The following is a 15,485-nucleotide window of genomic DNA, read 5'->3' on the forward strand; positions in this document are numbered from 1 at the left end:
TAATGACTAGATAATCATCTAACCGTCGACGTTCACTGTCAGTAAATTTTTATCACAAATGAAAATTCGACGTATTGTTGTTGTTAATATACACGCAGTGAAAATCCACGGTTAGGCTAAATACGGACTATTTAATATATTCTACACTTTTCAATGTTATCCGAGACATCGGAATTCGCCAAAATGGCGAAATGACAAACATTTCATTGCCTACTTTCAATAGACGCACAGATTTACTAAGCATTCGCAGTCAAAGCTTCCCCTTCCCATATCCTTTTCTACAAAGCATTACAAAACTTCAAACTACCCTACAAATGTCTACAAACAAGGGTTCAAATCTCCTGTCATATTAACATGAGAGCATGTCACCTTCTGTCCCGTTGGCACAGCAACTTTGAACAATTTCCCTTGAGGCATACATACACATACTTTAAACTGTCCCGTTACATATTTCTCTGATTTATTCAACGGAATAGCTATAGGTAAATATCTGACATCAACAAACACTCCCTCTTTCCCACTCAAAACTATAGAACCATTGATAGATTTAAGATAAATATCCTGGTCCGCAGACCAGAATAATTCTTTAGATTCCATCCGAGTACCCTCAGCACCTCTCAAATGAGCAGCCGTTTCAGATCTGATGATCAAATCTTCATCAATAGGTGATGAGATGCGTTTAGTTGAGATTTGCTGAAATATAATATACTGTTAAGACAAAGCTTATTAATAATACTAGCTTTTTCCAAAAACTCCATCTGCATGTTTATTTTTATAATATAAGGTGGTAAACGAGCAAGCGGCCACCTGAATCTACCGAAATGGAAAGCGATCTCTGCCCATAAACATCCGCAATTGCTGATGCGTTGCCTACCCTTCATTGACGGAGGAGACGCACATAAAGAGGACATTTCCCCTTCCTATGCATCTCCACTATCAAATCCACTTTACCTTCCCATCCTCTCTTAAGAAAAGGGTGGAAAGTGAAAGAGAATTAGTTAGGCCTCGGTATCACACTCATCAGACTGTACGCAGAGTTGCTTCCACTTTACGTCTGTCTTCTGTGTGGTCGTGGAATTACACCGGGCGGGTCCTACAGTGCGAAGATGTTTAAGCGGGCTCTACCATTGTTAACTGGTAAAAAAACAAAAGTAGTCTCTGTGTTCTTCCAGATGCTCTACATCTATGAAAATTATCGAGATGCATAACAATTTAGGCTACAAACTAACAAACATCCATCCACCACAACTTTCGATGGATGGATGGATGTTTATAGCCTAAACTGATTTTTAGGGCATTGCTCCCCTAGCTATGGCAATACCTGATTGGACATATACAATTTTGAATTTATACTAATATAAAAAGGAAAGATTTGTATTTTTGTATATATTGATATAACTCAAAAACTACTGGGGCAATTTAAAAAAGTCTATCACTAAATAGCTACATTTCAATAATATAGGTTACATTTTTTTAATTTCATTCGGACAAAGTCGCGAGCGACAGCTAGTAGTCGAAGTGTGTAGGTCTCACCTTAGCCAGCAAATTATTAACACCATCAGGAATGTTCATCTCCGGTTCGTTAGTACTAAAGATAACTTCTCCCGAGTCAGGATATACCAATTGCAGGGAACTGACTCCCTTCACAAATACTCCTGATGTGTTGACGGTCAGTTTGGCATCTGATCTGGACAACCTGGAAGGGACAATGAGAAATTATCAACATCTCCATACATCCATAGTGACTATAGTAAATTAGATGTGACTATGAGTCGAGACTCCAAAATATATATAAAAAAATCATTATTGACACTATACTTGAGAAATTTTGCATATAAAATTGCTAACACTGTCTATTACCAGCCTCTAAGCTATGACAATATATTTGTCAATGGGTTTCATCTGTACAAATATCATAAAGAGGAAAACTTTGCTTGATTGTAATGAATAGACTCAAAAACTACTGGGGCAATTTTAAAAATTCTTTCACCGTTAGAAAGGTATCTGTGAGTAACATAGGCTATATTTTTTCATTCCTTTATTATGCTTTTTAAATTTTACAAGGACGGATTCGCTGGCAAAAGCTAGTTAAATAATATTTGAATGTTCTTTTTTTATTATTTAGTGACACAATTTAGTCTATTTCATAACTAGCTGATGCTTACGACTTTGTCTTCATGGAATTCAAGAAATAGTAAAAACCTAGCTTACATTACTCAGTAATAACATAGCTTTTTAATGGTGACCGATTTTCTGTAATTGGCCTAGTTTTCAAGTTATTTCAATACATTTAAAAGTCCAAAATTACAAATCTTTCCTCTTTATATTAGTATAGAAGTTGGAGCATATAATAATTTTATAATAAGCTCTTTCTTAAGATACTATTAAAGTTTTAGACAGACAAAGTCGCAGGCAACAGCTAGTTGATCAACACATTTAAACAAATTGAATTTAAACTACACATATGGGCATTGACAGACAATTATAAAGGTGTGGAGGTTGTAAAGGGAAACAAATGAATATATTTAAAAATAGAAAACCTTGTTTGTAAATTAAATATGACTGATCCATTCTCACTGCTAATGGTCATCGGTGTGTCTTGGAAGCTCTCAAGTACTCCGTCTCTCTTGTAGACATGATCCAAGTCTATAGATCCCAGGAACTTGACTGCATTGTGGTCTAATAAGATTTCCATGCTCTCCATACCTAAGAAATATAGTTAGAAAACTGATATGTACAAGTTTTTCTAAATTAGAATAGTAATATAATTATGTTTTAATATTCACTAGCTAGGAATAATAATTATCTATTTTAAAAATGATGTACGTAATTACCGTATCCAAGTCTCAGAACTGCGAAGACGGTAGAAATCAATACCAAATTCCCAATAGCGAGAACAAACATTAAACACACGAGTGTCCAAAACGCGAAAGTCTTTCGTCCTCCGTGTAAATTCTTACTGACTTCGTTTCCATTCTTATCCGAATAATTTTTAGCAATGTTCCCATTATTCTTGTTGAGAAAAACCTGACTGTGTGTCGGTGTTTTCGTTATAAGAGCTTTTTCAGCGTGATTCCTTTCTAATGTACTTTCAGACATCGCGTCGGACATTGGTGATACCCCACGCAAGCCCGTCAACATTATTGTAACTGGAAATATCGGAAATTTTAATCGTGATCATAGAATTTATAAATAGAAATATAACTATACGATTTTCATTGAATCAAAATATTGAGCGAAGAAAAAGCAATGCTATTGGTTGAAAAACCAGCCAATGAAATGGTTTTCCACTTTTGCCGCTATAGATACTTGGTTTTTCAAAAAAGTTTTTTTACAAAAAGAATAATATTTAAACGACATTTTGGGAGTTAAAAATTAATTCATTTTGTTAACGTTTTCACGAGATAACATATATAGCAATTAATTTTTTTTTAAAGTGGAATATGAAAGATTTTAAACGAAATGTTTAAGTGCAGATAACATGACAGCGCTGAATATTTTTGACAATTTGCTTTGTAATCATGGCGTCAGAACGTTATAGTTTCTCTCTTACAACTTTTAGGTAAATTTAATTGTATTTACTATTTTTCAGAACTTCAAAACTACATAAACTTCTTTAATAAAACTGCCATTATCGATTCTAATATATAAAACATGTTTAACTTGTATTTGAAGCTGAGGATTTTTTGTTTTTGTATGACAATAACTTTCAGTGAATGTGCAAATATAAAATGATTTTATTTCAGCCCGTCAGGTAAATTGGTGCAAATTGAATATGCTTTAGCCGCTGTAGCCGCCGGCGGAACTTCCGTCGGGATTAAAGGTAATTTTTCTAATAAAATAAAGGTTATGTGGTTGTTGAAATTCTACGTTAAAAATTGTACTTACTTTAGATTGTATCTTCTTCCAGCATCGAATGGCGTCGTGATCGCAACAGAGAACAAACACAAAAGTATTCTGTACGATGAGCACAGTGTGAACAAAGTCGAAATGATAACTGGTCATATTGGTAACTACAACTTTCATTAATTTTAATGCTCTTAGCTATAAATTTGTACTAAAAATTCGGAGAATCACTACTAATTTAATATCAAATCAATCATAATGCTTATTTGCGAATTTATGAGACATTGTCTATCCCAGGCATGGTTTACTCCGGCATGGGTCCCGACTATCGTCTACTAGTGACCAGAGCTCGTAAGATGGCACAGCAGTATTACTTGATGTATCATGAGCCGATACCAACAGCACAGCTGGTGCAGCGAGTGGCCACCGTGATGCAGGAATACACACAATCTGGGTAAGTAATTCAGTCTTAAATTTAAGTTTTTTATAACTTAAATAGTTAACTTGCTCTCACTAATGTAATAAATGTTATTTATGAATGTGGAGGAGTACATCGGTAGAGGTAGACCTAGAAAGAGATGGATTGATTGCGTGAAAGGTGACATGATAAAGAAGGGAGTGATGACTGAGATGACGGATGATAGAATGCTTTGGAGGACGAAAACCCGGTGCGCCGACCCTACGGGAGTAGGATAAGGCAGGGGAGATGATGACAAACTAATAATCGAAATAAAAATTAAAAAGAGAGAAAAATGCCGTTTGTATAATTTTATATATTTAAAATGGAATGTTGATCACTTTACCATAAACCCCTCTATAACACAATTTCTGGACCCTCATATAAGACAGTAATTACAACATGTGAATATAACCAAAAAAATTTAAAAGTACCTCCATATAAATAACTCATTTTGTCTGTGCTATATTCAAAAATGTGTTATATGAGGGATTTCTATGACATGGAACTAACAACCATGTTATAGGGAGGTTTACTGTAGTCTTATATTTTTTTGCTTAAAATTGTTCAATAAATTCTTTAATATACAGTGGTGTCCGTCCATTTGGAGTATCTCTGCTGATATGCGGGTGGGATGAAGGCAAGCCTTATCTGTTCCAATGTGACCCGTCCGGAGCCTACTTTGCCTGGAAAGCAACCGCTATGGGCAAGAACTTTAACAACGGGAAGACTTTCTTAGAAAAAAGGTAAGGTAGTTTACATATATGAACTGTAGTGACGTTATACTAATGTAAACTAACTTTTGTCTATGACTGCGTCTGTGTGAAATTTAAAAAAAAGTAGAATGTGTTCTTCCAGACTATTCTCTATGTCTATGACAAATTTCATTGATATTCCGCAGTTTAGGCTACAAACTCTAATACAAACAAACAAACAAACAAAACAGAGACTACAATACATAATACTGTCTTTTGCCTGTTACTTCAACTATGGAGAATTTAAAAAAAGTATGTATATGTGTTCTTCCGGACTATCTTCTACATCTGTGACAAATCGAGGTCTGTTAAACTAACTATCCATCCATCTAAACTTTCTCATCTTTACTAATATAATAAAGCGTAAACACACGCTACTTTGTTGCCTAAGATGTCAGCAATCACAGCACATTTTTGAATAATTCTTTCTTTAATAAAAAGCTCTACACTTACGTCACTCTTTAGGCTATATATTTTCACGCCATTAAACTTAGGGGGAATTTATTTTGGATAAAAACACTAATGTGGGACCATAAGTTGCTGCCAACATCAAGGAAGCAAGGTTGTCATGTTGTTTTGACATTTGCTATTAATAATTTGATAAATGTAAACAAAAAAATATTCATAAATTCATGCGGATGAAGCAGCACGGGAACAGCTAGTTTATAATATTAATGAGATAAGTTACATGTAAAGTTAGTATTGATGTTTGTTACTAAGTATTATTAGACAACTTATTTAATTGATACTGTCGCTTTTAACTCAGAGCAATACTTCTCGTCAAGACTTAGGATGCGCGCCAAATCTATCCATACTTCCAGTGACATTGACAGCTGTCAGCTAGGGACGTGACGTTTATGCCGATAATCTAGAGTTGCGCCAATTCTATAGCACGGTACTGATTTTATTCCTAATAGTATCTACATAATGGTTTAACAGACCTTGATTTGTCACAGATGTAGAAGATAGTCTGGAAGAACAAATATACATACTTTTTTTAAATTTTCCATAGTTGAAGTAACAGGCAAAAGACAGTATTATGTCTTGTAGTCTCTGTTTTGTTTAAGAGAATGAAAGAGATGGCTATATTCTGTAAGATTTTGAGAATAATGTACTGAATGGCTTTGGTATTCCTAGCTAGTTTTGTTTTCAAATTAGAAAGTGACTGATTGTAGTCTAGACATCCTGCTCTCTCATTAGGAGACAACCATAATAAAACTGTTTCCTCTCTATTCTTAGCTATTTTTCCTATGCAAAAGTATATAATTTTAACTTGTGTGCAGGTATACTGAGGAATTAGAACTAGATGATGCAGTCCACACCGCAATCCTCACCCTGAAGGAGGGCTTCGAAGGTCAGATGACAGCTGACAATATCGAAGTTGGCATCTGTGATGCAAACGGCTTCCGTAGACTTGAACCCTCACATGTCAAGGATTATCTTGCTAACATACCATAATTATTATTAAAGAAATTAAAATTTTGTTTGTAATTTAGTGTTTTATTTCTGTTTATCCTATACCAGGGGTAAATCTTTAAAGAATGCACCTGAAACTTAACTTAACTTAACGCTTTGAATCTTATAATTATATGGAGGTGCGCACAATGCTCGATTTTTATTGTGCAAACTAAACAATTGAATTGGCTGCAAAACAATCGACAATCAGACAACAGTTGTGCGATAGTTTAGTAAAAGGTGTGTGCCTGCTATACTGTTTACTTGCATTTTATGAAAGAATGCTTGTTTGATAGCATTTATTGGGTACATTCATACGAATTAATAAAGACCTTTTTATACAAAATATAGTGTCGCGTTACATTAGTTTGCTACCTCTGGTCTTAAACGTTAAGTTATAGTTAACAGTGTAGGTAAGTAAACAATTTTATTATATAATCTTTAATTAAATTGTAATTTCATCAAAAGAAAATAAGCCGTTTATTATTACTACCTAACTTTTTCAAACTACATACATCGAATCAATATTGATAATGCCCGGTTCACACTTAGTCAGTACAGTTACACAGTTGCGACATTCATTGGCGCCTGTTAGCGTTCATACTCGGCCAGTTGATTGACTGTCCAATCAGAGCGCGACTGACGAACTAGTCTTGGGCTTAATCGGACATCTGCAAGTACCTGCACCGTACTAGTACAATTGGGAAAACGTACTAGTACACACTTTTAGTACCTTTAGTACTTCAGATTTGTGAAAACACAATACTTGAATAGAATATAACGAGGGTTATATATTACTTCACATCAAATTTTAAGCAGGGTCAAACATATGTTATTAGCGAAAATAAATTTAGTTATGAATAATTTTATCCACTTTTGATTCTCATTATCGAAGGTGGATGCTTCAATCTGACAAAAAGGCAAATACCGATATCGTGTAGTGTACTAAAAGTACTAAATGTCCGATTAACAGAAGCCGTTCGGTAACGTTACTTTTAGTACAGTGCCGAGTAACATTACTTTTTAGTACATCGTACGTGTACTACCCAAGAGTAACGAACTATACTGGCCAAGTGTGAACCGCACTTTACAATCGACACATCAATCCGAAAATGAATGAGAACCATCGGTAAAGCATTCAATCGCTGTTAACTTCACACTTGCTCATTTACTTCGTTCATTTCACTGGTGCTCATTTCATTCAAGTGGCAGTTGTCATGGCGGCAGTGCGTTCTTTACGGACTAGTGGTGTTTTTCTATTATTATTTTTGTTGAAAATAACGAACGCATCGTCCGGACCATGGATATTTTCGGTGGATGTAAATGAAAAAGCGTGTTCCGAGTTAAAATGTGTTTACAATTTGAATGTGAACGGGTTAGATATCGATGTGTGGTCGTTAACCGAGGTGCCGGCGGCTCGTGGTGGGGACTGCGAGGGTCGTTTTCTCGAAGAAAAGTCGACCAAAAACGTCGAATTGATCGTACCTGTTGCGAAAAAGTTGTTCTTCTGTGCGAAAGGACCTGATGGAGTGTGGTATAACCAGGGCGAGAGCTTATTTTTGGAAGCCAATGACGTCATCGAAGCGAACGCACAATACGAGCCGTAAGTCCTCATTAAGTATACCAAATGGACAGATAACATACTACAAAACGTGTCGTTTTTTTGTTAATTTTTTTATTTATCAACCAAAAACACGTACGTCGTTAGCACAGACTTTTTGCGATGTTGGGATATTTCACTTATTGTTAATTTAAATTTGTTACGTAAAGTGATAATGAAAATTTTGAAGTTGTAGTTTTGCTTATCTGTAAAAGTTTAGATAAATTTTTGTCTTGTAACTTGTCGGTAGCAAATACCTCGGCGTTCGTGTCAATGTTGGATTTCCATATTTTTTATGAACATTTTCTTACTAATTATCTCACAGTGGGGAATGTAATTTGTATTTACGATTCTAACAATTTAAATGATTGAAAACGTTAGAAATTAATTTCTTACTTAATTCAATTTCATTCGATATTTAAAATTTTAACAACGAATGAATGAATTTCTCTTAATTGGTTTGACATAGACAATGTAAATAAATGAATGATCTTTATCGTTCTTAATTTGAAATTACCAATTTTGTACAACTACACTACATTGAGACTTGTATATTATTGTCGACCTCTTCTATTCTCTTTGATATTTTATATTTACAATAAAATAATGGTACAGACGAAACCTAGTGGTTTAGAAAATAGTTAACAGTATTCGACGAATTCATTAACTCTGCTTTACGTGAGTAAGCATTATAACTTTACTAGCTTTTGCCTGCGACTCGGTCCGCGTGGAATTAAATAATAAACAAAAGTGAGTAGCCTATTGTTCTTCCAGACTATCCTCTTATCTATGCCATTTCATCGAGATCCGTTCAGCAGTTTAGGCTAGAAACTCTAACAAACATAATATGATATTAGTAAGGTAACATTTCCTTGTGAGTTTGTTTAATTTGACACACACATCATTCAGTTCATGTATAGAATGACTAAGATAAAGAGATGAATGACTCAGTAATTTCAATGCGTCATAGTTTAGGATATGGGGGCGTAATTATCTGAAATACAGGAAATATATGTAACGCAGACAATTTGTGAACCTCCATTTTGAAGTTGTTTAAAACTAGTTTATGCACGCGACTCAGGCTGCTGGAAATCGGTTGAGGAAACATTTGTATTTTTGGACTTTTGTATGTGTTCGATTCACGGAAAAACTACTGGGCCGATTTTAAAAATTCATTCACTAGTAGAAAGGTAAAAAGTTATCTGTGAGTAACATAGACTATATTTTCGAACCACTAATAAAGAGCATATTTCTGGTCCCTGGCGTTAAAGACACTAAATTTTAACTTTTCTTGGCTAATTAAAAATAAGTAGCCTATGTGTTCTTATAGACTACTATATTTATGCTAAATTTCATGGAGATCCGTTCAGCAGTTTGCTACAAACTCTATCAAACTTCCATCTGAAGTTTCGTATTTATCATACTTTATACTAATATTATAAATGCGAAAGTTTAGATGGATAGATGTTTGTTAGAGTTTGTAGCCTAAACGGCTGAACGGATTTTGATGAAATTTGGTATAGATGTAGAAGATAGTCTAGAAGAACACATAGACTACTCACTTTTGTTTTGTTTTTTAATTCCACGCGGGCGGAGTCGCGTGCGAAAACTAGTAATATAAATAAAATGATAGTTACAAACGCTGACTGACGTTAAAAGATTTTTAAGTAGCTGTTACCTGAGGCGCCAGCGTGGAATTTAAAAAGCCTATATTACTCTCGCAATCATCAGCTATCGTCCAGTAAAAGTTACGGTCAAAATCAATCCAGCAATTCCGTAAACCTGAACAAACGCAGACGTGCAGACAGAAATAATAACAAAAAATCGTTATAAGACCGGTCGCACAACAGTTGTGCGATTGTCGACTGTCGCAATTCAACTGTTTAGTTGCACAACTAACGAGTAGTGTACCATTCAAGCTCTTAGAAACCGGGACTAAATGGTTGTGCTATAATTTAGTTCCTTTGTCTTAGAACTTTATTTCCTAGAATTTCTTTGTCATCGGAATGCAGTAAACATTCTACCGCCAGACACGTGAGCAAACACACAGACAGGAACGGCTCTGTATCACAAGCAAACAGTCAATATATGTACGGAGATATACATTGATATATTGTATTTAAAAAAAATTATATCCTAAAGTAATAAATGTAGAAAATAACGGTATAGTAGTAATTTAAATGTATACAAAACGTTTAATAACTTTGTGAGAGGATCTGAATTAGAGGCTATTTTATTTATTTACGAGCAGTCGCCCGCAAACTTCGTTAGCGCAAATTTGGACTACCAAAAAAAACTAAAAAAAAAGTAGCCTATAATATGCCTATCTATGTCAGCTACCCTCAGGTGAAAGTCCCGTCGAATTCGACCCAGCCGTTTCGGAGATTACCCGGAACAAACGCGGCTTGCGGACAGACAGACAAAAAAAATTTAAATGCCATTTTCGTTATCAGCAACGCAAATACATCATCTTCCCGAAATCTGGATTTTTTCTTTCGATATAACGAGTACAAACAGACACTCCAATTTTTTTAAACGTCAATTGCCTAATGGTTTGGGGTACGGACTATCGATCTTGAGGTCGAGCTTAGAGCTTAGTTGCAGTGGTTAAAGGAAATGTTAGTAAATTTACAAAAATCTACTAAAACTCTGAATAAAAATGTTAAATGTTATGTAACACATAATATAATATATTTTACGCTAAAAATATTTAAAATTATCGTAACGTAAGATAAACATCTTTTACGTGAACATTATCAATAGCAACCGAAATATGTAACATATCTAAAATAATCTAAAAAAACTAAAACGATAGTAAACATATACGCTGTTAAAACACCCACTTTGCGTTCAAAAGATATATATAAACTCGCATTCACGTGACAAAAAGGCGTAGGTAGAGATCGCAGTTTTAAGTGTGGACCAATTTGCAAAAATACAATTTTCTTTTACACCAAAAGTAAGCACACCTTAGATAAAATTATCGCAAAACTGTTAAGACTCGCTTTAATATCTTTGAGCTTATATGGAGGTGCGTACCACTCGATTGTTAGTTGGGCAACGAAACAGTTACATTAACTAAAACAATCGACAATCGCAAAATAGTTATGCGCCCGCTCTAAACAAGAATTAGGGAAGACTGGGGGAGACGTTGTACTGGATATTTCCCTTTCCTATATACCCTCCCCAGCACTTCCCCTTCTCTTCTAGTATACGTTAAACCCTTCCATCTATCCCACTTTACGTACGGGCGCAACAGTTTTCGACCTCCACATCGATCTTCCGTCACCTCAGTCATCATTTGACACAGTCCATCTCTTCCCAGGACTCAACATTTTCATCGTCTCCCCTTTTTCTTTCCCAGAGGAGAATGCTTTATGCATACTCCGTGCCTCGGGGCAGGCACGAGAGTTATGTGGGATTTTCCCCATAATGGGGCATACCAACTAATGCCCTCTGTTCCCTCCTGGCCATTGTGTGGGACGCCACGAGATCGCTTTCGCTGGCTACCCCGATGCCCCACTGACCGCTCCGGGAAGGGGCCCTCAATGCTTCCCAATAAATTGGGACGCTGCGCCCTAAGGCGTCCCTCTGAGACGGCACCGTGCAAAGCAGGTGCTGTCATCATCTCCCCTAGCTTATCCTACTCCCGTAGTATCGGCGCACCGGTTTTTATCCTCCAAAAAAAATCTACCATACGTCATCTCAGTCACTCTCTTCTTGATCATGTCGTCTTTTACACAATCTATCTCTTTTTATATCTACCTCTGCCGGTGTACTCATAACTAACGTTCTCCTTGTTACATGCATAACATACCATGCTAAGCTACACCTTAACATCTCAACCATTGGGGCTACTCTCAAACTTCCACAAATTTATTTAATTCTTGAATAGTAGAATCGGCAATTCAACGTATCCAGATGGCCTCTTAACGCGTATATAGGCGTAACTTCAGATATTTATAGGCACGCTCCATCTGGCGTGTACAAATCATAATTAAACGTATCTTTTGTAGTTGAAGAATTTAATTCGCTTCCCACCTTGGATAGCATACGCTAAGCTAGTGTGCAATTTTGAAGGTCAAATTTCACTAAAACGAATAAGAAATAAAGGTTCTCTATGTAATAAAATGTGTAATCATACTATCATACTTCATAGTAATGTTATAAATGCGAAAGTTTAGATGGATGGATGTTTGTTACAGTTTGTAGCCTAAACGGCTGGACGGATTTCTATGAAATTAGGTATAGATGACGAGGATATTCTGGAAGAACACATGGGTACTTGCTTTTGTTTTTTATTTATTCCACGCGGACGGAGTCGCGGGCGAAAGCTAGTAAATTAATAAAATGGTAACATTACTTTTGTCTTAGTTTTTCTATATTTTGTCGGAAAAATTAAAATTACCACTGGTAAAGATTTTTTATGCCTCAATCTATACTCTATACTAACATTATAAAGAGGAAAGATTTGTATATTGAAATAACTCATAAATTATTAGGACGATTTCAAAAAATCTTTTAAAATTAAAAAGTTACGTTATTGCTATGTTTTTTTTTACTTTTTTTAACTCCACGTGGGCGAAGTCGTGAGCAACAGCTTAGCAGCTAGTAACTTAATAAATCTTACGGGTTTATTTATTCCACTGCGTATGAAATTTAGATAGCTAGTCTTTCTAGTATTATAAATGCGAAGGATTAATATTGTAAAGACTAGTTTGTAGCCTAAACAGCTGAAAGGACCTCGCTTGTCATATATGAAGAGTATCTGAACAAACACACTGCATTACTTTCGATTTTTTCATACTTCTCGAACGGAGTCACGGGCGAGAGCTAGCAGTAAGTTATCATGAGCTTATCTGAATGTCTTACTACTTAATTGCGCCAAATGAGATGTAAAATGATACGACAAAACGTTGTTTGAATAGAAATTAAAATAGCAGTTTTATCTCATACTATCAAAATATCGTTTAAATTTTTCTATGTTAATTATGTTTCTGTTTTAGTATTTTTTTAACGTCGGTAGCTCAGTGGTTAAGGCATTTGTGTTGTAATCTACAGGTCTTAGGTTCGATTCCCGCCGTACCAATGTGATTTCCGATTTTTCGAATTTTCATATGTACATTTACCCGACGTTCTTACGACGTTATTTTTTTAAATTATAGAGGTTTTTAAGTTATCGAGCTTCTACTGTATTTGTATTTTTGTATGTATTGAAATAACTCGAAAATAACTGGGCTGATTTCTAAATTTCTAACATCATTTAAAAACTCCGTTAACAGTAACTTAGACTATACTTCTTATATTATGTTCACGCGGACGAAGTCTCGAGCAACAGCTAGTGTGTATAGTAGAAAAAGACTTGAGTTATCTAATGTGATGTAAATATATATATAAGGATCGGAAAGGAAATGGATTTGACGGTGTAGGAGACGCATAGGAAGGGGAAATGTTCTCTTTATGTGCGTCTCCTCCGTCAATCAAGGGTCGGCAACGTATCTGCAATTGCGGATGTTTATGGGCAGCGGTCGCTTTTCATTTCGGTGGATTCAGGTGACCGCTTGTTCGTTTGCCTCCTTATATTATAAAAAAAAAATACTTTTCGTATTAGACCCTTACGAAGTCTGGGCAGTTAATATCTAAAACGGAAAAGTGTTGTGGGGAATTACCCGTATATCGTATTCGCGTTCACATGAAGTTAGTTCATTGATATTCAATGAGGCAGTCCCGGGTTCGATTCCGAGGTCATTGGTTAGGTTTCGAATGCTCTGTTGAATTTACGCATTTAAGATTGATAAATCAGACAGCGTATTTTAAATGCAATTGTCTATGTCTAGACATACGAAACCCAAACGACACTTTTATATACGAATTCAATGGTTATAAGAAATCATAGCTTGGTAGTACAGGGTAAGGTGGAGGGCACCAGACCTAGAGGAAGATCGCCTATGAGATGGACTGACCAGATTAGAATGGCTATGGAAGTACCTTTGCATTAATGTGCGAAAAAAGCAGCGTACAGGGAGGAGTGGCGGCGGCTTGTGAAGCGGGTCACTGATACGTGATAACCACGACGAGTCTGTAAAGACTCAAGCGACAAAAAAAAGAAGAAATCATAATTAAAGCGACACCTATGACTATACTATCGCACAACTGTTTAGTCTTGCTTTGATTCCTATGAGCTTATATGGAGGTACACTTCTTGATTGATAGTTGTGCAACTAAACAGTTGAAAGTTACGAAACAATCGACAATCGCACAACAGTTGTGTGGTAGTTTATTATCGTTTTAAAAAGTCAGCTACTGGTACAATACGTTTACACATGCCAGTGTCGTCGACGTGTCAGGCGAGTTACGTGTTCTGTCGACCTGTCGCTTAACTTGCATGTCGCTTACAGAATCAAATAACATTCGAACTACTTGTATATGCTGGCAAGTAAGTTGGTAAATTGATGATACCACTGTCACTGTCAGAATACACGTGATTTTCAAGGAAAAAAGGATAAAGATGCAAATATTTCGACAATAAAAACCCACGCTATACTACAATCCTCGTACACGCGCTTAGAAACAAATACAGGCGGATTGTTTGCCGAGAATTCCGAGACAATTGTTCGCTATGACATCACTAGCGCCTCAATTTGACGGCGAGTAAACACGCGCTAGTGATGGGAACATCGCCTCGTGATTTATATCGATAGTGTAAATATTGTATTTTTATTACATACTAGCTTTCGCCCGCGACTCCGTCCGCGTGGATTTAAAAAAAACAAACGACAAACAGACTATCCTCTACATCTATACCAAATTTTATCGGGATCCGTTCAGCCGTTTAGGTGTGTTGATACATGTTGAGTTTAGGATTCGCGATTGAACATTTTTAAAGCCCGTTATATAGCGTATATAGGCAAAACTAGGTTATCATTTCCCCATTAAACATCAGTTTGTGTGTTCAGTTAAAAATGTCAATGTAAACTGAGCCATCAACTTGCCCTTATCCCTTATGGAGGGTCGGCACAGTATGTGCTGCTCTTCCATACATCTCTATCAGCCGTCATATCTGAATCCATTCCTTTCTTAAGCATATCCTCTTTCACACAATCCATCCATACTTACTTCGGTCTTCCTCCACGTTTGTAGCCAACAACACAACACATTCATCCTTACACTTTATGGTTTATTCCATCGTCTCGCATATGTCTATACCACGCTAATCTTTTGCTTCTCAATTCCTCCACCACTAGCGCTACTTTCCAACTTAATAGTTCAACAAACAAACGCAATATATTTCTGTACCAATAACTGCATATGTTTTTAACTTTTCAAATTAACAAAGATCATTCAAGTTATTTTAAAAAACAATTGAATGTTG

At 35.8% G+C, this 15,485-nt stretch overlaps 3 protein-coding genes across 3 annotated transcripts in view; 2 read left to right on the forward strand and 1 right to left on the reverse strand.

The window, feature by feature from the left end:
* Positions 1-3,243, reverse strand: LOC106103907. Its single transcript, XM_013283822.1, has 4 exons — positions 2,835-3,243; positions 2,541-2,706; positions 1,534-1,696; positions 1-693 (listed from the first exon to the last, which is right to left on the reverse strand). The coding sequence occupies exons 1-4, from the start codon at positions 3,139-3,141 to the stop codon at positions 319-321; spliced, it is 1,011 nt and encodes a 336-aa protein (XP_013139276.1). The 5' UTR covers positions 3,142-3,243; the 3' UTR covers positions 1-318.
* A 228-nt stretch (positions 3,244-3,471) lies between these two features.
* On the forward strand, positions 3,472-6,549 carry LOC106103897 (proteasome subunit alpha type-2). Its single transcript, XM_013283808.1, has 6 exons — positions 3,472-3,562; positions 3,747-3,823; positions 3,911-4,009; positions 4,144-4,300; positions 4,894-5,049; positions 6,342-6,549. Exons 1-6 carry the CDS (start codon positions 3,522-3,524, stop codon positions 6,514-6,516), a joined length of 705 nt encoding a protein of 234 aa, XP_013139262.1. The 5' UTR covers positions 3,472-3,521; the 3' UTR covers positions 6,517-6,549.
* Positions 6,550-7,697: 1,148 nt separating this feature from the next.
* LOC106103924 (metal transporter CNNM4-like) overlaps positions 7,698-15,485 on the forward strand; it is a 34,949-nt gene continuing 27,161 nt past the window's right edge. Inside the window, exon 1 of the mRNA XM_013283840.1 lies at positions 7,698-8,116. Coding sequence (XP_013139294.1) covers positions 7,731-8,116 — 386 coding nt within the window. The 5' untranslated portion in view covers positions 7,698-7,730. The remainder of the gene's footprint in view (positions 8,117-15,485) is intronic.

The sequence above is a fragment of the Papilio polytes genome, unplaced genomic scaffold (assembly GCF_000836215.1).
Source record: "Papilio polytes unplaced genomic scaffold, Ppol_1.0 DF823693.1, whole genome shotgun sequence".
Classification (NCBI taxonomy): Eukaryota; Metazoa; Arthropoda; class Insecta; order Lepidoptera; family Papilionidae; genus Papilio; species Papilio polytes.